Below are 12,710 nucleotides of genomic sequence, written 5' to 3' on the forward strand. Positions count from 1 at the left end.
GGATCCTAAGGGAAAAGGCATTCCGGAAGAGGTCATACCTACCCTGGTCAAAGCCAGGAAGGAGGTGACCGCACAACGTTATCACCACATGTGGTAAAAATATGTTGCGTGGGTGAGGCCAGGAGGGCCCCACGAAAAAATTTCAACTAGGTCGATTTCTGCACTTCCTGCAAACAGGAGTGTCTATGAGCCTCAAATTGGGGTCCATTAAGGTTCAAGTTTCGGCCCTATAGATTTTCTTCCAGAAAGAATTGGCTTCAGTTCCTGAAGTCCAGACGTTTGTCAAGGGAGTATTGCATATACAGCCCTTGTGTGCCTCCAGTGGCACCGTGGGATCTCAACGTAGTGTTGGGATTCCTCAAATCATATTGGTTTGAACCACTCAAATCTGTGGATTTGAAATATCTCACATGGAAAGTGACCATGCTGTTGGCCCTGGCCTCGGCCAGGCGATTGTCAAAATTGGCGGCTTTGTCTTACAAAAGCCCATATTTGATTTTCCATTCGGACAGGGCAGAACTGCGGACTCGTCCCCAGTTTCTTCCTAAGGTGGTGTCAGCGTTTCACCTGAAACAACCTATTGTGGTGCCTGCGGCTACTAGGGACTTGGAGGACTCCAAGTTGCTAGACGTTGTCAGGGCCCTGAAAATATATATATATATAATTCCAGGACGGCTGGAGTCAGAAAGTCTGACTTGCTGTTTATATTGTAGGCACCCAAAAAGCTGGGTGCTCCTGCTTCTAAGCAGACTATTGCTCGTTGGATTTGTAGTACAATTCAGCTTGCACATTCTGTGGCAGGCCTGCCACAGCCAAAATCTGTAAATGCCCATTCCACAAGGAAGGTGGGCTCATCTTGGGCGGCTGCCCGAGGGGTCTCGGCTTTACAACTTTACCGAGCAGCTACTTGGTCAGGGGCAAACACGTTTGCTAAATTCTACAAATTTGATACCCTGGCTGAGGAGGACCTGGAGTTCTCTCATTCGGTGCTGCAGAGTCATCCGCACTGTCCCGCCCGTTTGGGAGCTTTGGTATAATCCCCATGGTCCTGACGGAGTCCCCAGCATCCACTAGGACGTTAGAGAAAATAAGATTTTACTTACCGATAAATCTATTTCTCATAGTCCGTAGTGGATGCTGGGCGCCCATCCCAAGTGCGGATTGTCTGCATTACTTGTACATAGTTATTGTTACAAAAAAATCGGGTTATTATTGTTGTGAGCCATCTTTTTTAGAGGCTACTTCATTGTTATCATACTGTTAACTGGGTTCAAATCACAAGTTGTACGGTGTGATTGGTGTGGCTGGTATGAGTCTTACCCGGGATTCAAGATCCTTCCTTATTGTGTACGCTCGTCCGGGCACAGTACCTAACTGAGGCTTGGAGGAGGGTCATAGGGGGAGGAGCCAGTACACACCATGTGATCCTAAAAGCTTGCTTTTGTGCCCTGTCTCCTGCGGAGCCGCTATTCCCCATGGTCCTGACGGAGTCCCCAGCATCCACTACGGACTATGAGAAATAGATTTATCGGTAAGTAAAATCTTATTTTTTCTTTGCGTCATGTGCTGTTTGGGGAGTGTTTTTTGGAAGGGCCGTCCTGTGTGACACTGCAGTGCCACTCCTAGATGGGCCACGTGTTTGTGTCGGCCACTAGGGTCGCTTAGCTTACTCACACAGCTACCTCATTGCGCCTCTTTTTTTCTTTGCATCATGTGCTGTTTGGGGAGTGTTTTTTGGAAGGGCCATTCTGCGTGACACTGCAGTGCCACTCCTAGATGGGCCAGGTGTTTGTGTCGGCCACTAGGGTCGCTTAGCTTACTCACACAGCTACCTCATTGCGCCTCTTTTTTTCTTTGCGTCATGTGCTGTTTGGGGAGTGTTTTTTGGAAGGGCCATCCTGCGTGACACTGCAGTGCCACTCCTAGATGGGCCAGGTGTTTGTGTCGGCCACTAGGGTCGCTTAGCTTAGTCATCCAGCGACCTCGGTGCAAATTTTAGGACTAAAAATAATATTGTGAGGTGTGAGGTGTTCAGAATAGACTGAAAATGAGTGGAAATTATGGTATTTGAGGTTAATAATACTTTGGGATCAAAATGACCCCCAAATTCTATGATTTAAGCTGTTTTTTAGGGTTTTTTGAAAAAAACACCCGAATCCAAAACACACCCGAATCCGACAAAAAAAATTCGGCGAGGTTTTGCCAAAACGCGGTCGAACCCAAAACACGGCCGCGGAACCGAACCCAAAACCAAAACACAAAACCCGAAAAATTTCAAGTGCACATCTCTAGTTTTTAGATCATCGGTGACTGATATATCGTGATATTGCACCTTTCCAAAGAGAAACAGCCACCAAAATACACTGGGGGCTGCATCATTTACATTTCCCCAGCAGATGCTCCTTTCAGCAGCTGTTGGGTGAGGGGTGCAGCTGGGCTGCTTGATCAGCAGTGCTTGGATGTACAGCAGGCATTGGGGGAGGGTACATAGATGCTGAGAGGCAAGTAGGTCCCTCTGAGGTTGGCATTTCTGATTAGTCACATCAGAGGTGACCACGCCAGGCAAGTGGTTGATGAATACAAAGGTCTCACACTCCAGCCCTTGTCTAGATGTCACTCTCTGTATCTAGGAGGCGAGTACATTCCACCTGCAATGTAATGGGGTATGAAGCATATTTCATAGAGTAGGAACGTAAGAGGAACTCTGCACATTGGGCTGCAAGCTTACATGGTTTAATCAAAAATAAGATTTATGTTACTTACTGGACTTATGGTACTTTCTCTCTTTCTAGCTTCATCTGGGGGACACTTCATGACACTTGGGGTTAGAGTGGAATGGAGGCATCGCCATTAATGAGCCAGCTAATTACTTCTATAAAAGTTTCTTCACTCCCCTTAAGTTTGAACTTAAAAAGCCAGAAGGATAGGTTGAAGAACAACTATAAACATCTTACTAATATATCCAACAAATGAGGGAGGGATCTCTTTTCTTCATCTGGAGGACACTTCAATACACTTGGGGATGTACAAAAACTGTCCCTATGGGAGAGCTCATCCATACTTATCTGAACGTAATACTTTACGTCCTAGGTTAGATTCCCTGGATGTCGAGTCATAAATTTGGAAAATGTATGTATTGAGAATCATGGGCCTAATTCAGATCTGATCGCAGCAGAAAATTTGTTAGCTACTGTTCAATACCATGTGGGGCAGGGGGGGGGGGCAAATACAACATGTGCAGACAGATCTAGACTTAGTGGGGTGTGTTCAAACTGAAATCTAAATTGCAGAGTAAAAATAAAGCATCCAGGATTTACCCTGCACAGAAACAATATACCCCACTCAAATGGAAATCTCTCTGCACGTTATATCTGACCCCCCTGCAGTGCACATGGTTTTGCCCATTAGCTAACACATTTGCTGCTGCGATCAGATCTGAATTAGGCCCAGTATAAACACTGATGTAAAAGTTACCTCCTGTCGAACTCTTTTACATAGGGTGAAAGAGTGGCTTTGCAGCCAATAATCTCCATTACCTACAGCACATTGTATTCCCAGGTGCTCTCCCATCCAAGTACTAACCAGGCCCAACACTGCATAGTTTCCAAGATCAGATGAGATTGGGCATATCCAGTGTGGGGTGGCTGTAGGTGAATGCGGCTCTGGCATTGTTGTTCCAGCTGGCTGGATCACCTATCTCTTAGTGTGTTACCCTCTCTACTAGGGTAGGCATTGACCAAGTCTGCCCCTACCAACTACTCATGGGGATTGTACCGCATTGCCTCCCGCCTTCCCCGTGCATGGGTCCCTGCTTCTGAAACCCCACAATCTGGCCAGAACTGTGTGAAATTCTCAGCCACCAGCATCAGCTCTTTAGAAAGCCTGTAACCAGTAAGGAGAGATGCATTGGCTATGGGATCCTGGCCGCCACCATGCTTGCAGGATCGCTGTGAGCGCCACACTGCAGGCTCGCCACAGGTTCTATTCCCACTCTATAGGTGTCGTGGTCACCCACGAGTGGGAATAGCCCTTGGTCCCCTGCCGGCATGCTGACACCCAGAATCCCAACTGGCAAGATAGTGACTACATCCTGGAGAGACACTGCACTGACACACATACGCAACCTGGACATCTATGGAGAACAGGGGGATAACCAGCCCATAGAGAAGGAGGGAAAGGGAAGAACAGTATACAGATAGATATAAACCAGAGACTCCTGTGTGACCTGCTCCTTCAGCACTGAGTTAGGAGGGGTCAAAGGGGAATAGTTTTTCTAGAAGCTAATTAGCTAGCTCATTAAATGCTGATCTTGTGATCCACACAATATTTTTTCCTCAGAAAATACAATAAGCTTTCTTTTTGACAATATAATTATTTTTCAATACATGAAACGTAAGAAAGTGAAAAGAAAGCAAGTGACTTCCGGTTCCGGCGCTGATGAGAGCTGCAGCAGCCGTGTGAGCTCCGTGGCAGCCCCAGCCCCCGCCAGCCCACACGCTGTTCGTACTGCACAGAGGCACCCCTGGACCATTGGGATACCTGTGGGAGAACCCCCTTGCACCTGATGGAGTGCTTTCTAGCGGCGCCCGATGCAGCAAAGCCGCTGAAACAGTGAGTTATCCCCCACTACTGCCTCCCCTGCAGACACTGCCCTCACTCTACATGCTGCTCCTTCTGCCCAGAGGCCTCACACACATGCCTCACAAGCTGAGGGCCTGATTACCTACTTTGATATGGTGAAAGCCATTCAGGATTCCATTAACCCTATCATGGAATCACATGCTGCCAAAGTCACACAAGCTGTACATGACATTAAGTCACAATTTAAGCAGCTCTCCAAACGGGTCCAGGCTAATGAGCAACGCCTTGGGGAGTCGTTTCAAGATGTCGCAGCTTTAAAGGAGCAGTGTACCTTTTTACAGAAATCTCTATCAATTGATTAATAAAATCGACGATCTTGAAAATAGATCCCGATAAAATAACTTGCCAGAGTCTCTTAAAGGGCCGGCACTCTTTATGTTTATTCAAGACACACTGCCGGACTTGTTAGATATCCAAGATTCCTGCACGGGAATGATCATTGAGAGAGCTCATCGCATAGGCCCTCCGAGAACGACACAGGATAGCAGACCTTGAGCCGTGATCTTCCGCTGTCTTAACTACATCCATAAGGATAATATTTGGTCTGCCTCTAGACGCAAACGGGTTCTACAATGGAATGATTTCCGGATCTATAACTTTCAATATTATTCTGCAGAGGTGGCTAGGGCGAGGCGTGAGTTCACCCCACTTTGCTCTAGTCTTGCTAAATCAAACAGGAAGTTCGCTCTCATTTACCCCGCGTGGCTGCGCTTATTCAGGGGATCATCATTTACTGACTTCTCCACTGTGGCCGATGCCGAATCATACTTAAAAGAGGAGGAGTGTAACCGCTCTTTGCCACATCTGCAGCCTTCTGACTCCACCTCTGGGTGCTAGATAGCACTGTGACACTCAATCATTTCATAGTTCTGTTCCTAGTTACTTCCCTGATTCGTTGTTATGTTTTATTATACCTGTGGCTGATATGGCCTTTATTGCTGGAGTTCTCTGGGATCACTTTTGAGAAGATGCACCTTTACATATTTCTATGTGCGCCATATGGGCACCATACTGCCTGTGATTTTTGCTCAATGTATCTTTAAGGTGTTCCCCTACATTAGCAGTGCTGGATCCCAGATGTTTATCTATGCATAAGCCATGCCTATTATTCCAGCAAGTTACCGGGCTGGGGAAAGCCCGGAGTTTTCTCCTAGTTCATGCTCTGGTGAACTGACTGTTTATTAATGTCTGTTTGTACCAGAAGTGCATTATCAATGTCTATCTACAGATCCTCTTCTCTCTGGCTCTGTCCTGCTGTTCTCCCCCTTTTTTCTCCACAATGTTTTTCCCCTTTTGTGTCTTGGTTTGTCTGTCTCTTTTCCTCGTTACAGTACTGTATATTGTGGAAGGCGTATTTCCGGTCCTGGGACACCATGCTGTATTATGCTCTGGGTTTGCTGCACATTACCGTGAGTCATGTCCTTCTCTGTTTTTGAATGGCTAGTGTAAAATTCTGCACATATAATGTTGGCGGATTCCATTCCCCTGTGAAGCGGAAGACAATTCTGCTCTACTTGTCCAAGCTGCAAATAGATGTAGCTTTCCTCCAGGAATCCCATCTCCTCCCACCAGAGATATTAAAACTCAATGCCTTAGGCTGGAGGGTGTTGGCGTCAGCCCCATTCACTGCTAAAGCTCGTGGGGTAATTATCTTAGTTAAACGCGCTGTCCATGTTGAACTTCACTCCTCCCAATCAGACCCCGATGGTAGATTTATCATTGTGGATGCCACTCTTGAAAACACTTGCTTCCTTCTATGCAATGTATACGCCCCTAATGTTGATCCCCAATTCTTCTTTATATCTATTGCCGCTAAATGACACCCACACTCCCACAAGCAGCTAGTACTCGCAGGTGATTTTAATTCTACTGTCTCCAATGCACTTGATAGAAACACTAATTCCAGATCTAGACGCCCAATCCCTAAATATGGTCTACCTTCTCTGATGTCACAGCTGCGTCTTGTGGATGTTTGGAGGGCTTGTCATCCAATGGACCGTGATTACACCTGTCTCTCGGTATCTCATAGCACTGTCAAGGATTGACTATTTATATCTACCTCCATGTTTAATAGGGTTCAGGATTCCAGAATTGAACCTGTATCTCTATCTGACCATGCGGTCTGCTGGATGACTCTCACTACCTTTCCTGACAGGGGCCCTGTCAGACAGTGGCGTTTCCCGTCCCACCTTGCTAACTCCATACAATTCCGTAATATGCTGGAGACTTCATGGGCGGACTTTAAACATAGCAATGCTACAACCGAGGAGGACTCACCTCTTCGGTATTGGCAGGCCTCTAAGCCTGTACTTAGGGGCTCTATTATCTCATACACTTCCAAACATAAGAAGGACACCCAAGCTTTATACCTGGATTCCCAGTCGAAACTTACTGACGCTTACCAGGCATTTACACAAAATCCCTCCCCAGCAACTAAAAAACAATATTATGAGCAAAAGTCTCTGTTTGATAAACTTTTGACCCAAATCGAATCTAAACTAACATTCATGCCTCAAAGTAGATTCCATAAGTTTGGCAATCGATATAGTAGATTGCTTTTTAATCTTTTAAAAGGCCAACACCCACCAACGCTCATCCGTGCTCTGAAAAAAAGCCAATGGCGCGGTGGTTCATAATAGTAGCCAAGTCTCTGAAGTACTCCACTCCTTCTACTCCTCGTTATATTCTGCCCCCACTGTTGATAGGCAACAACACTCTTTCTGGTCCTCAATCACACTCCACTCCACTCGCTGTCTTCTCCTTCCTCCCAGTCCTTGGTAGCCCCCATTTCTGAAGAGGAAGTGCTGCACGAAATTAAAAACCTGAAAAAACAAGCAAAGCCCCTGGGCCCGATGGCATGACCAATGAATATTACAAAAGTTTAGCCCCCCATCTGGTCAAGCCCCTCTGCGCCCTCTTCAACCTCCTCTTAACAGGACCACCCCCCCTCTTTATTTTAATTCCGCGATTCTGAAAATTCTACACAAACCAGGAAGGGACCCCCTACTTCGTTTAGTCCTATTTCCCTATTAAATACGGATTACAAACTCTACACAAAAATTATGGCGGATCGGGTCAAACCCTTACTGCCTTCCCTAATTCAAGAGGACCAAACGGAGTTTATCTGGGGTCGCCATTCTGCGGTAAATGTGCGCAAGGTGTTGTCTGTCATGCAATGGTTGGAGGCCTCGGAAAGTCAAGAGCCTTTTGCCCTTCAATCTCTGGATGCTGAAAAGGCTTTCGACCTAGTCACCTGGGACCACCTATTTGATACCATGCACAGGTTTGGGCTCCCGGATGCTTTCATCCGTGCAGTTCAGCTTCTGTATTCTAACTCCTCTTCCCAAATACTCTCTAATAGTTATCTTTCTTCCCAGATTCCTCTTCATAGGGGAATAAGACAGGGATGTCCTCTCTCACATCTTTTTATTTGCTATGGCCGTTGAGCCGCTAGCCATTGCCTTGCGCACAGCTCCCTTGAATACTGGTATTATGGTTGGGTCAACTGAAATAAAACTCAGTTTGTTTGCTGATGACATGCTATTGTTTGCCTCAAAACCTCAATTTTCTATCCCTGCCATAAAATTTATTATAGAATGTTTTGGTTCCTTTTCAGGCTTTCGAGTCAACTACGATAAATCCCGACTCCTCCTTCTGGGCTCTCCCCACTCCTCAACCCTTCCACCCCCCTCCATGACACAATTCACTATTTGTCACTCCTCGCTTAAATATCTAGGCATTATGATCCCCCCTACTTTAAGCGCCCTTTATTCTGCAAATTTCCATCATGTCTACACTTCTTCGGAGAGAATATTGAAAGGGTGGATGGATTTACCTTTATCCCTGTCCGGTAGAGAGGTGGTTATCAAGAACTTCGTTTTTCCTAAATTGTCTTACGTCCTCCAAATGCTCCCACTGCAGCTCTCCAAGTCTGATACCCAACGGTTCGACTCTCTCTTCACAAAATGTATTTGGTCGGGGGAAAAATCTAGAGTATCTCGTCACACGTTGCGATTGCCAAGGGTGGGGAGAGGCTTTGGGCTGCCGGATATCTCTGCTTTCTCAAAGGCGGCACTGTTCCGCTATATTGTAGACTGATTTTCTGGTGGATCAGTATATACCCTCCTTGATGTTGAGGGCCCCCTTTTCCGTCCATTTTCTCCAGCTGCCTTACTTCATGCCCGCGCCTCACTGATCCCCCCACATTTGAAGTCTAATATACTCTTCTGCAACACTTATAAAGCATGGAATTTTGCTAACTCCACATACACTACTTTCTGGGGTAACCCCCAATTCACACCTGGCCTTGAAAACCAAACTTACCTTACATGGACGGAAAGGGGCATTTCATCTATACGAGACATCTTTGACCCGGGCGGTGTCATATACCCCCTCTCTACTCTAATTAATAAATATGAGTTACCAAATAGCCATTTCTTTATGTATCTACAATCTCGCCATTTTGCACAGTCGCTACCGACTGCAATGCCTCTTGATAGTGATACTGATCCCCTAACTCCCTTCTTACACTCAAGTTTAACCCTTGGTTATAGGATACGTAATTTACATTCCATTCTCATAGACTCTGGGAGGCGGACTTTACAATCTAAGCTCCACTGTCGCTGGTTGCAAGACGTCCCTGATCTCCCACCTATGTCGACGCTATCCTACACACTTAAGTACTTGAAATCGGCAGCCTTACAGGAAACACACCTTAAGTTTTTAAATAGGGCTTATATCTCCCCGAAACAACACTCCTATTTTACCCTGGCCTCTTCTGGTCGCTGTTTTAAGTGCGGGATGGCTGACGCCACATACCTCCATAGCTTTTGGGGCTGTAGAAAGATTAGAACTTTTTGGAACAGGTTAATGAATTATAATATTAATGATGTGTTCTCACTCCACCTTTGCAAACTCCCAGCCGCCTGCCTTTTCTATTGCTTCTCAGACAGGGAGTTAGGCCCTCAGAAAACGAAGATTGTCCCTGCTTTAACTGTTATGCTAACCATAGCTAAGAAATTGTTTCTTAGTCACTGGCTGCACAGGCATTCTCCTTCTATTGCTGAATTAAGAGCATCTTTACTAAATAATATTTTCTACGAGAGACAGGCTCTGGTGCCCGATGTGGAATCGCGAGCTCCTCGATTTTATGGGAAATGGGAGGTAGTGTTGCAAAGCTATGACAAGTCTACTCAACTCAGGATCCAAAAGATCTTTGAGACCACTATTGGTTTTTGCTTAGACAGATCCCATGATCCCGAGTCTACTATGATATATATGCAGTGTGCTCTTATATTTATAAATGTATTACCTTGTCCATTGATTCTGGGTGCTTAACACCATCCCCATCCTCTCGGGACTTAGGATATGTACTGTCTTTGTCTAGTATAGGTTTGTCACCCCACCCTCTTTTCTTTTTCTTCCCATCTTCCCCTTCTCGCTCTCTTTTTTCATCCCCCATGTTTTTCTACATTTTGTATTTTTGTTCCTAAATACTCTGCTTTGTATTTTCTTTCTATAAAAAACAGAAAATTTACTATTGAAGGACGGGCTGCATATCGATAGTTTTCAGTTGTTGGTTGGATTAATGGTATTCTGCGGCCCTTTTAGATATATCGGTTCACGTCTAACCTTCATTTTTTCTCAGACCTATATATACTCTTATGGAGACCATTGCTGTGCCTTCTTATGTAAGATACTCTCACTGGATACTGCAGCCATATCCTCTTTCTGCTTGACATGTTTTGAATTATTTCCTTTGTGCTCACTCTATAACGCATTTTGTTGTATTTCCATATTATGTAGAGCCTTTCAAAACAGCTATGCAGCATGTTGTTACATGTTCAATACTTTCGACCAATTATGTTTATATGATCTTCTATGCCTATTCTTCAATAAAAAAATGTTGTATAAAAAAAGAAAAGAAAGCAAGAAATACATTGAAGAATTTATACAATAAAGAAATTAGTAAAAGTTTCACTGAAGTGATCTAGTTATCTTATATTAATGACACACATTCCAATTATCTGTGGAAGGATAACATAAAGTGTTAAAATACTGTGTGACAGGAGTGTTGCTTAAACCCTGTTTTGTATCAACTCATAGTAATGCTTCTCCTGTGTGAAATCTGATGCATAACAAGACGTGATTTACGTGTAAAACATTTCCCACACTCAGAACATGGAAATGGCCTCTCACCTGTGTGACTTCTCTGATGTGTAACAAGTTCTGATTTCTGTGTAAAATATTTCCCACACTCAGAACATGGAAATGGCCTCTCACCTGTGTGACTTCTCTGATGTGTAACAAGATGTGATTTCAGTGTAAAATATTTCCCACACTCAGAACATGGAAATGGCCTCTCACCTGTGTGACTTCTCTGATGTGTAACAAGATGTGATTTCCTTATAAAACATTTCCCACACTCAGAACATGGAAATGGTCTCTCACCTGTGTGACTTCTCTGATGTGTAACAAGATTTGATTTCTGTGTGAAACATTTCCCACACTGAGAGCATGGAAATGGATTCTCACCAGTGTGACTTCTCTGATGTGTAACAAGATCTGATTTCTGTGTAAAACATTTCCCACACTCAGAACATGTAAATGGTTTCTCACCTGTGTGACTTCTCTGATGTGTAACAAGATGTGATTTCTGTGTAAAACATTTCCCACACTCAGAACATGGAAATGGCCTCTCACTTGTGTGACTTCTCTGATGTTTATTAAGATCTGATTTCTGTGTGAAACTTCTCCCACACTCAGAACATGGAAATGGCCTCTCACCTGTGTGATTTCTCTGATGTATAACAAGATATGATTTCTGTGTGAAACATTTCCCACACTCAGAACATGGAAATGGTTTCTCACCTGTGTGACTTCTCTGATGTGTAACAAGATGTGATTTCCGTGTAAAACATTTCCCACACTCGGAACAGGGAAATATATTATCAGGTGTATGAGCTGCACTATGTGTAACAAAAGCTGAGTTATCAGGAGAACAGCCCTCACGATTAGAGGGATTGGATGATATATCTGCGCTGTGAGGTACTGGATGTATATTTAGCATAACATCGCTGTCTCCTGGAGAATCCTGTGTGATGTTATCTTCTGTTTTAGTATCTGCATATAAGATGAGATCTCCCTCGAAGGCATTCCTGCTTGTGCCGCCATCTACTGGAGATAAAATAGCTGTATTATTATTATTCACAGATCTTTATATAGCGCACACATATTACACTGTACAGAGAATATTTAGTCATTCACATCAGTCCCACCAGGGAAGCTTACACTCTATATTCCCAACGCACACACACTCGGGATAATTCATTATTAGAAGCCAATTAACCTACAAGTATGATTTTTGGAGCAATTGTGCAAACACATACAAACTCCACACAGATATCACCTTGTTCGGGAATTAAACTCATGACTTCAGTGCTGTGAGACAGCAATGCTAACCACTAGACCGCTATCTTACTATTACTAACAATGTGGTTTAGATGATTCATTTCAACGTGCAAACTTTGGGGGGTATTCAATTAGCCATGGTACTTTACCGCATAAATAATCCCCCGGGGACTATTCACGTAGCCAGATACACAGCGCTTATCGGGGATTATGCTTTGGATAATCACCGATATAGCCCACAGAGCCGCAACAACACATAGGATCGGGGACTTAACCCTGAAAAAAACGGGCTCTAATTGAAGAGCACGATAATGACCATCAGTTATTAATTAGTTATTAATCGCGCTATCAGCCCCTTGGTTTTTTTTACAGAAAAAATAGCACATCCATTCGAAAATATATGTTATGGTAAGAACTTACCGCTGATAACGGTATTTTTCCTAAGTCCACAGTATCCACAGGATAACATTGGGATATGATGACGAGACAGCAGATTTGCACCAAATGGTCAAAGCTTTTCAGCCTCCCAGCATGCAATAAGCCCATCCATATATCCCCGCCTGGCTCAGGCAAATCAGTTGTTTTTCCAAAGCTCAAGGCAGGAGCATCATAGAGAGCCCTAATCAGGCGAGAAGAACACACATACACACCCTTCCATA

The 12,710-nt window shown here is 44.4% G+C and overlaps 1 protein-coding gene and 1 pseudogene across 1 annotated transcript in view; both read right to left on the reverse strand.

Moving 5' to 3' along the window:
- LOC135057020 (zinc finger protein 585A-like) overlaps window positions 1-12,710 on the reverse strand; it is a 305,581-nt gene that overhangs the window by 121,552 nt on the left and 171,319 nt on the right. The window contains exon 3 of the mRNA XM_063962883.1: window positions 10,840-11,511. Coding sequence (XP_063818953.1) covers window positions 10,840-11,511 — 672 coding nt within the window. The remainder of the gene's footprint in view (window positions 1-10,839; window positions 11,512-12,710) is intronic.
- LOC134895949 (5S ribosomal RNA) lies at window positions 3,534-3,652 on the reverse strand (annotated as a pseudogene).

The sequence above is a fragment of the Pseudophryne corroboree genome, chromosome 3 (assembly GCF_028390025.1).
Source record: "Pseudophryne corroboree isolate aPseCor3 chromosome 3, aPseCor3.hap2, whole genome shotgun sequence".
NCBI classification, from domain to species: Eukaryota; Metazoa; Chordata; class Amphibia; order Anura; family Myobatrachidae; genus Pseudophryne; species Pseudophryne corroboree.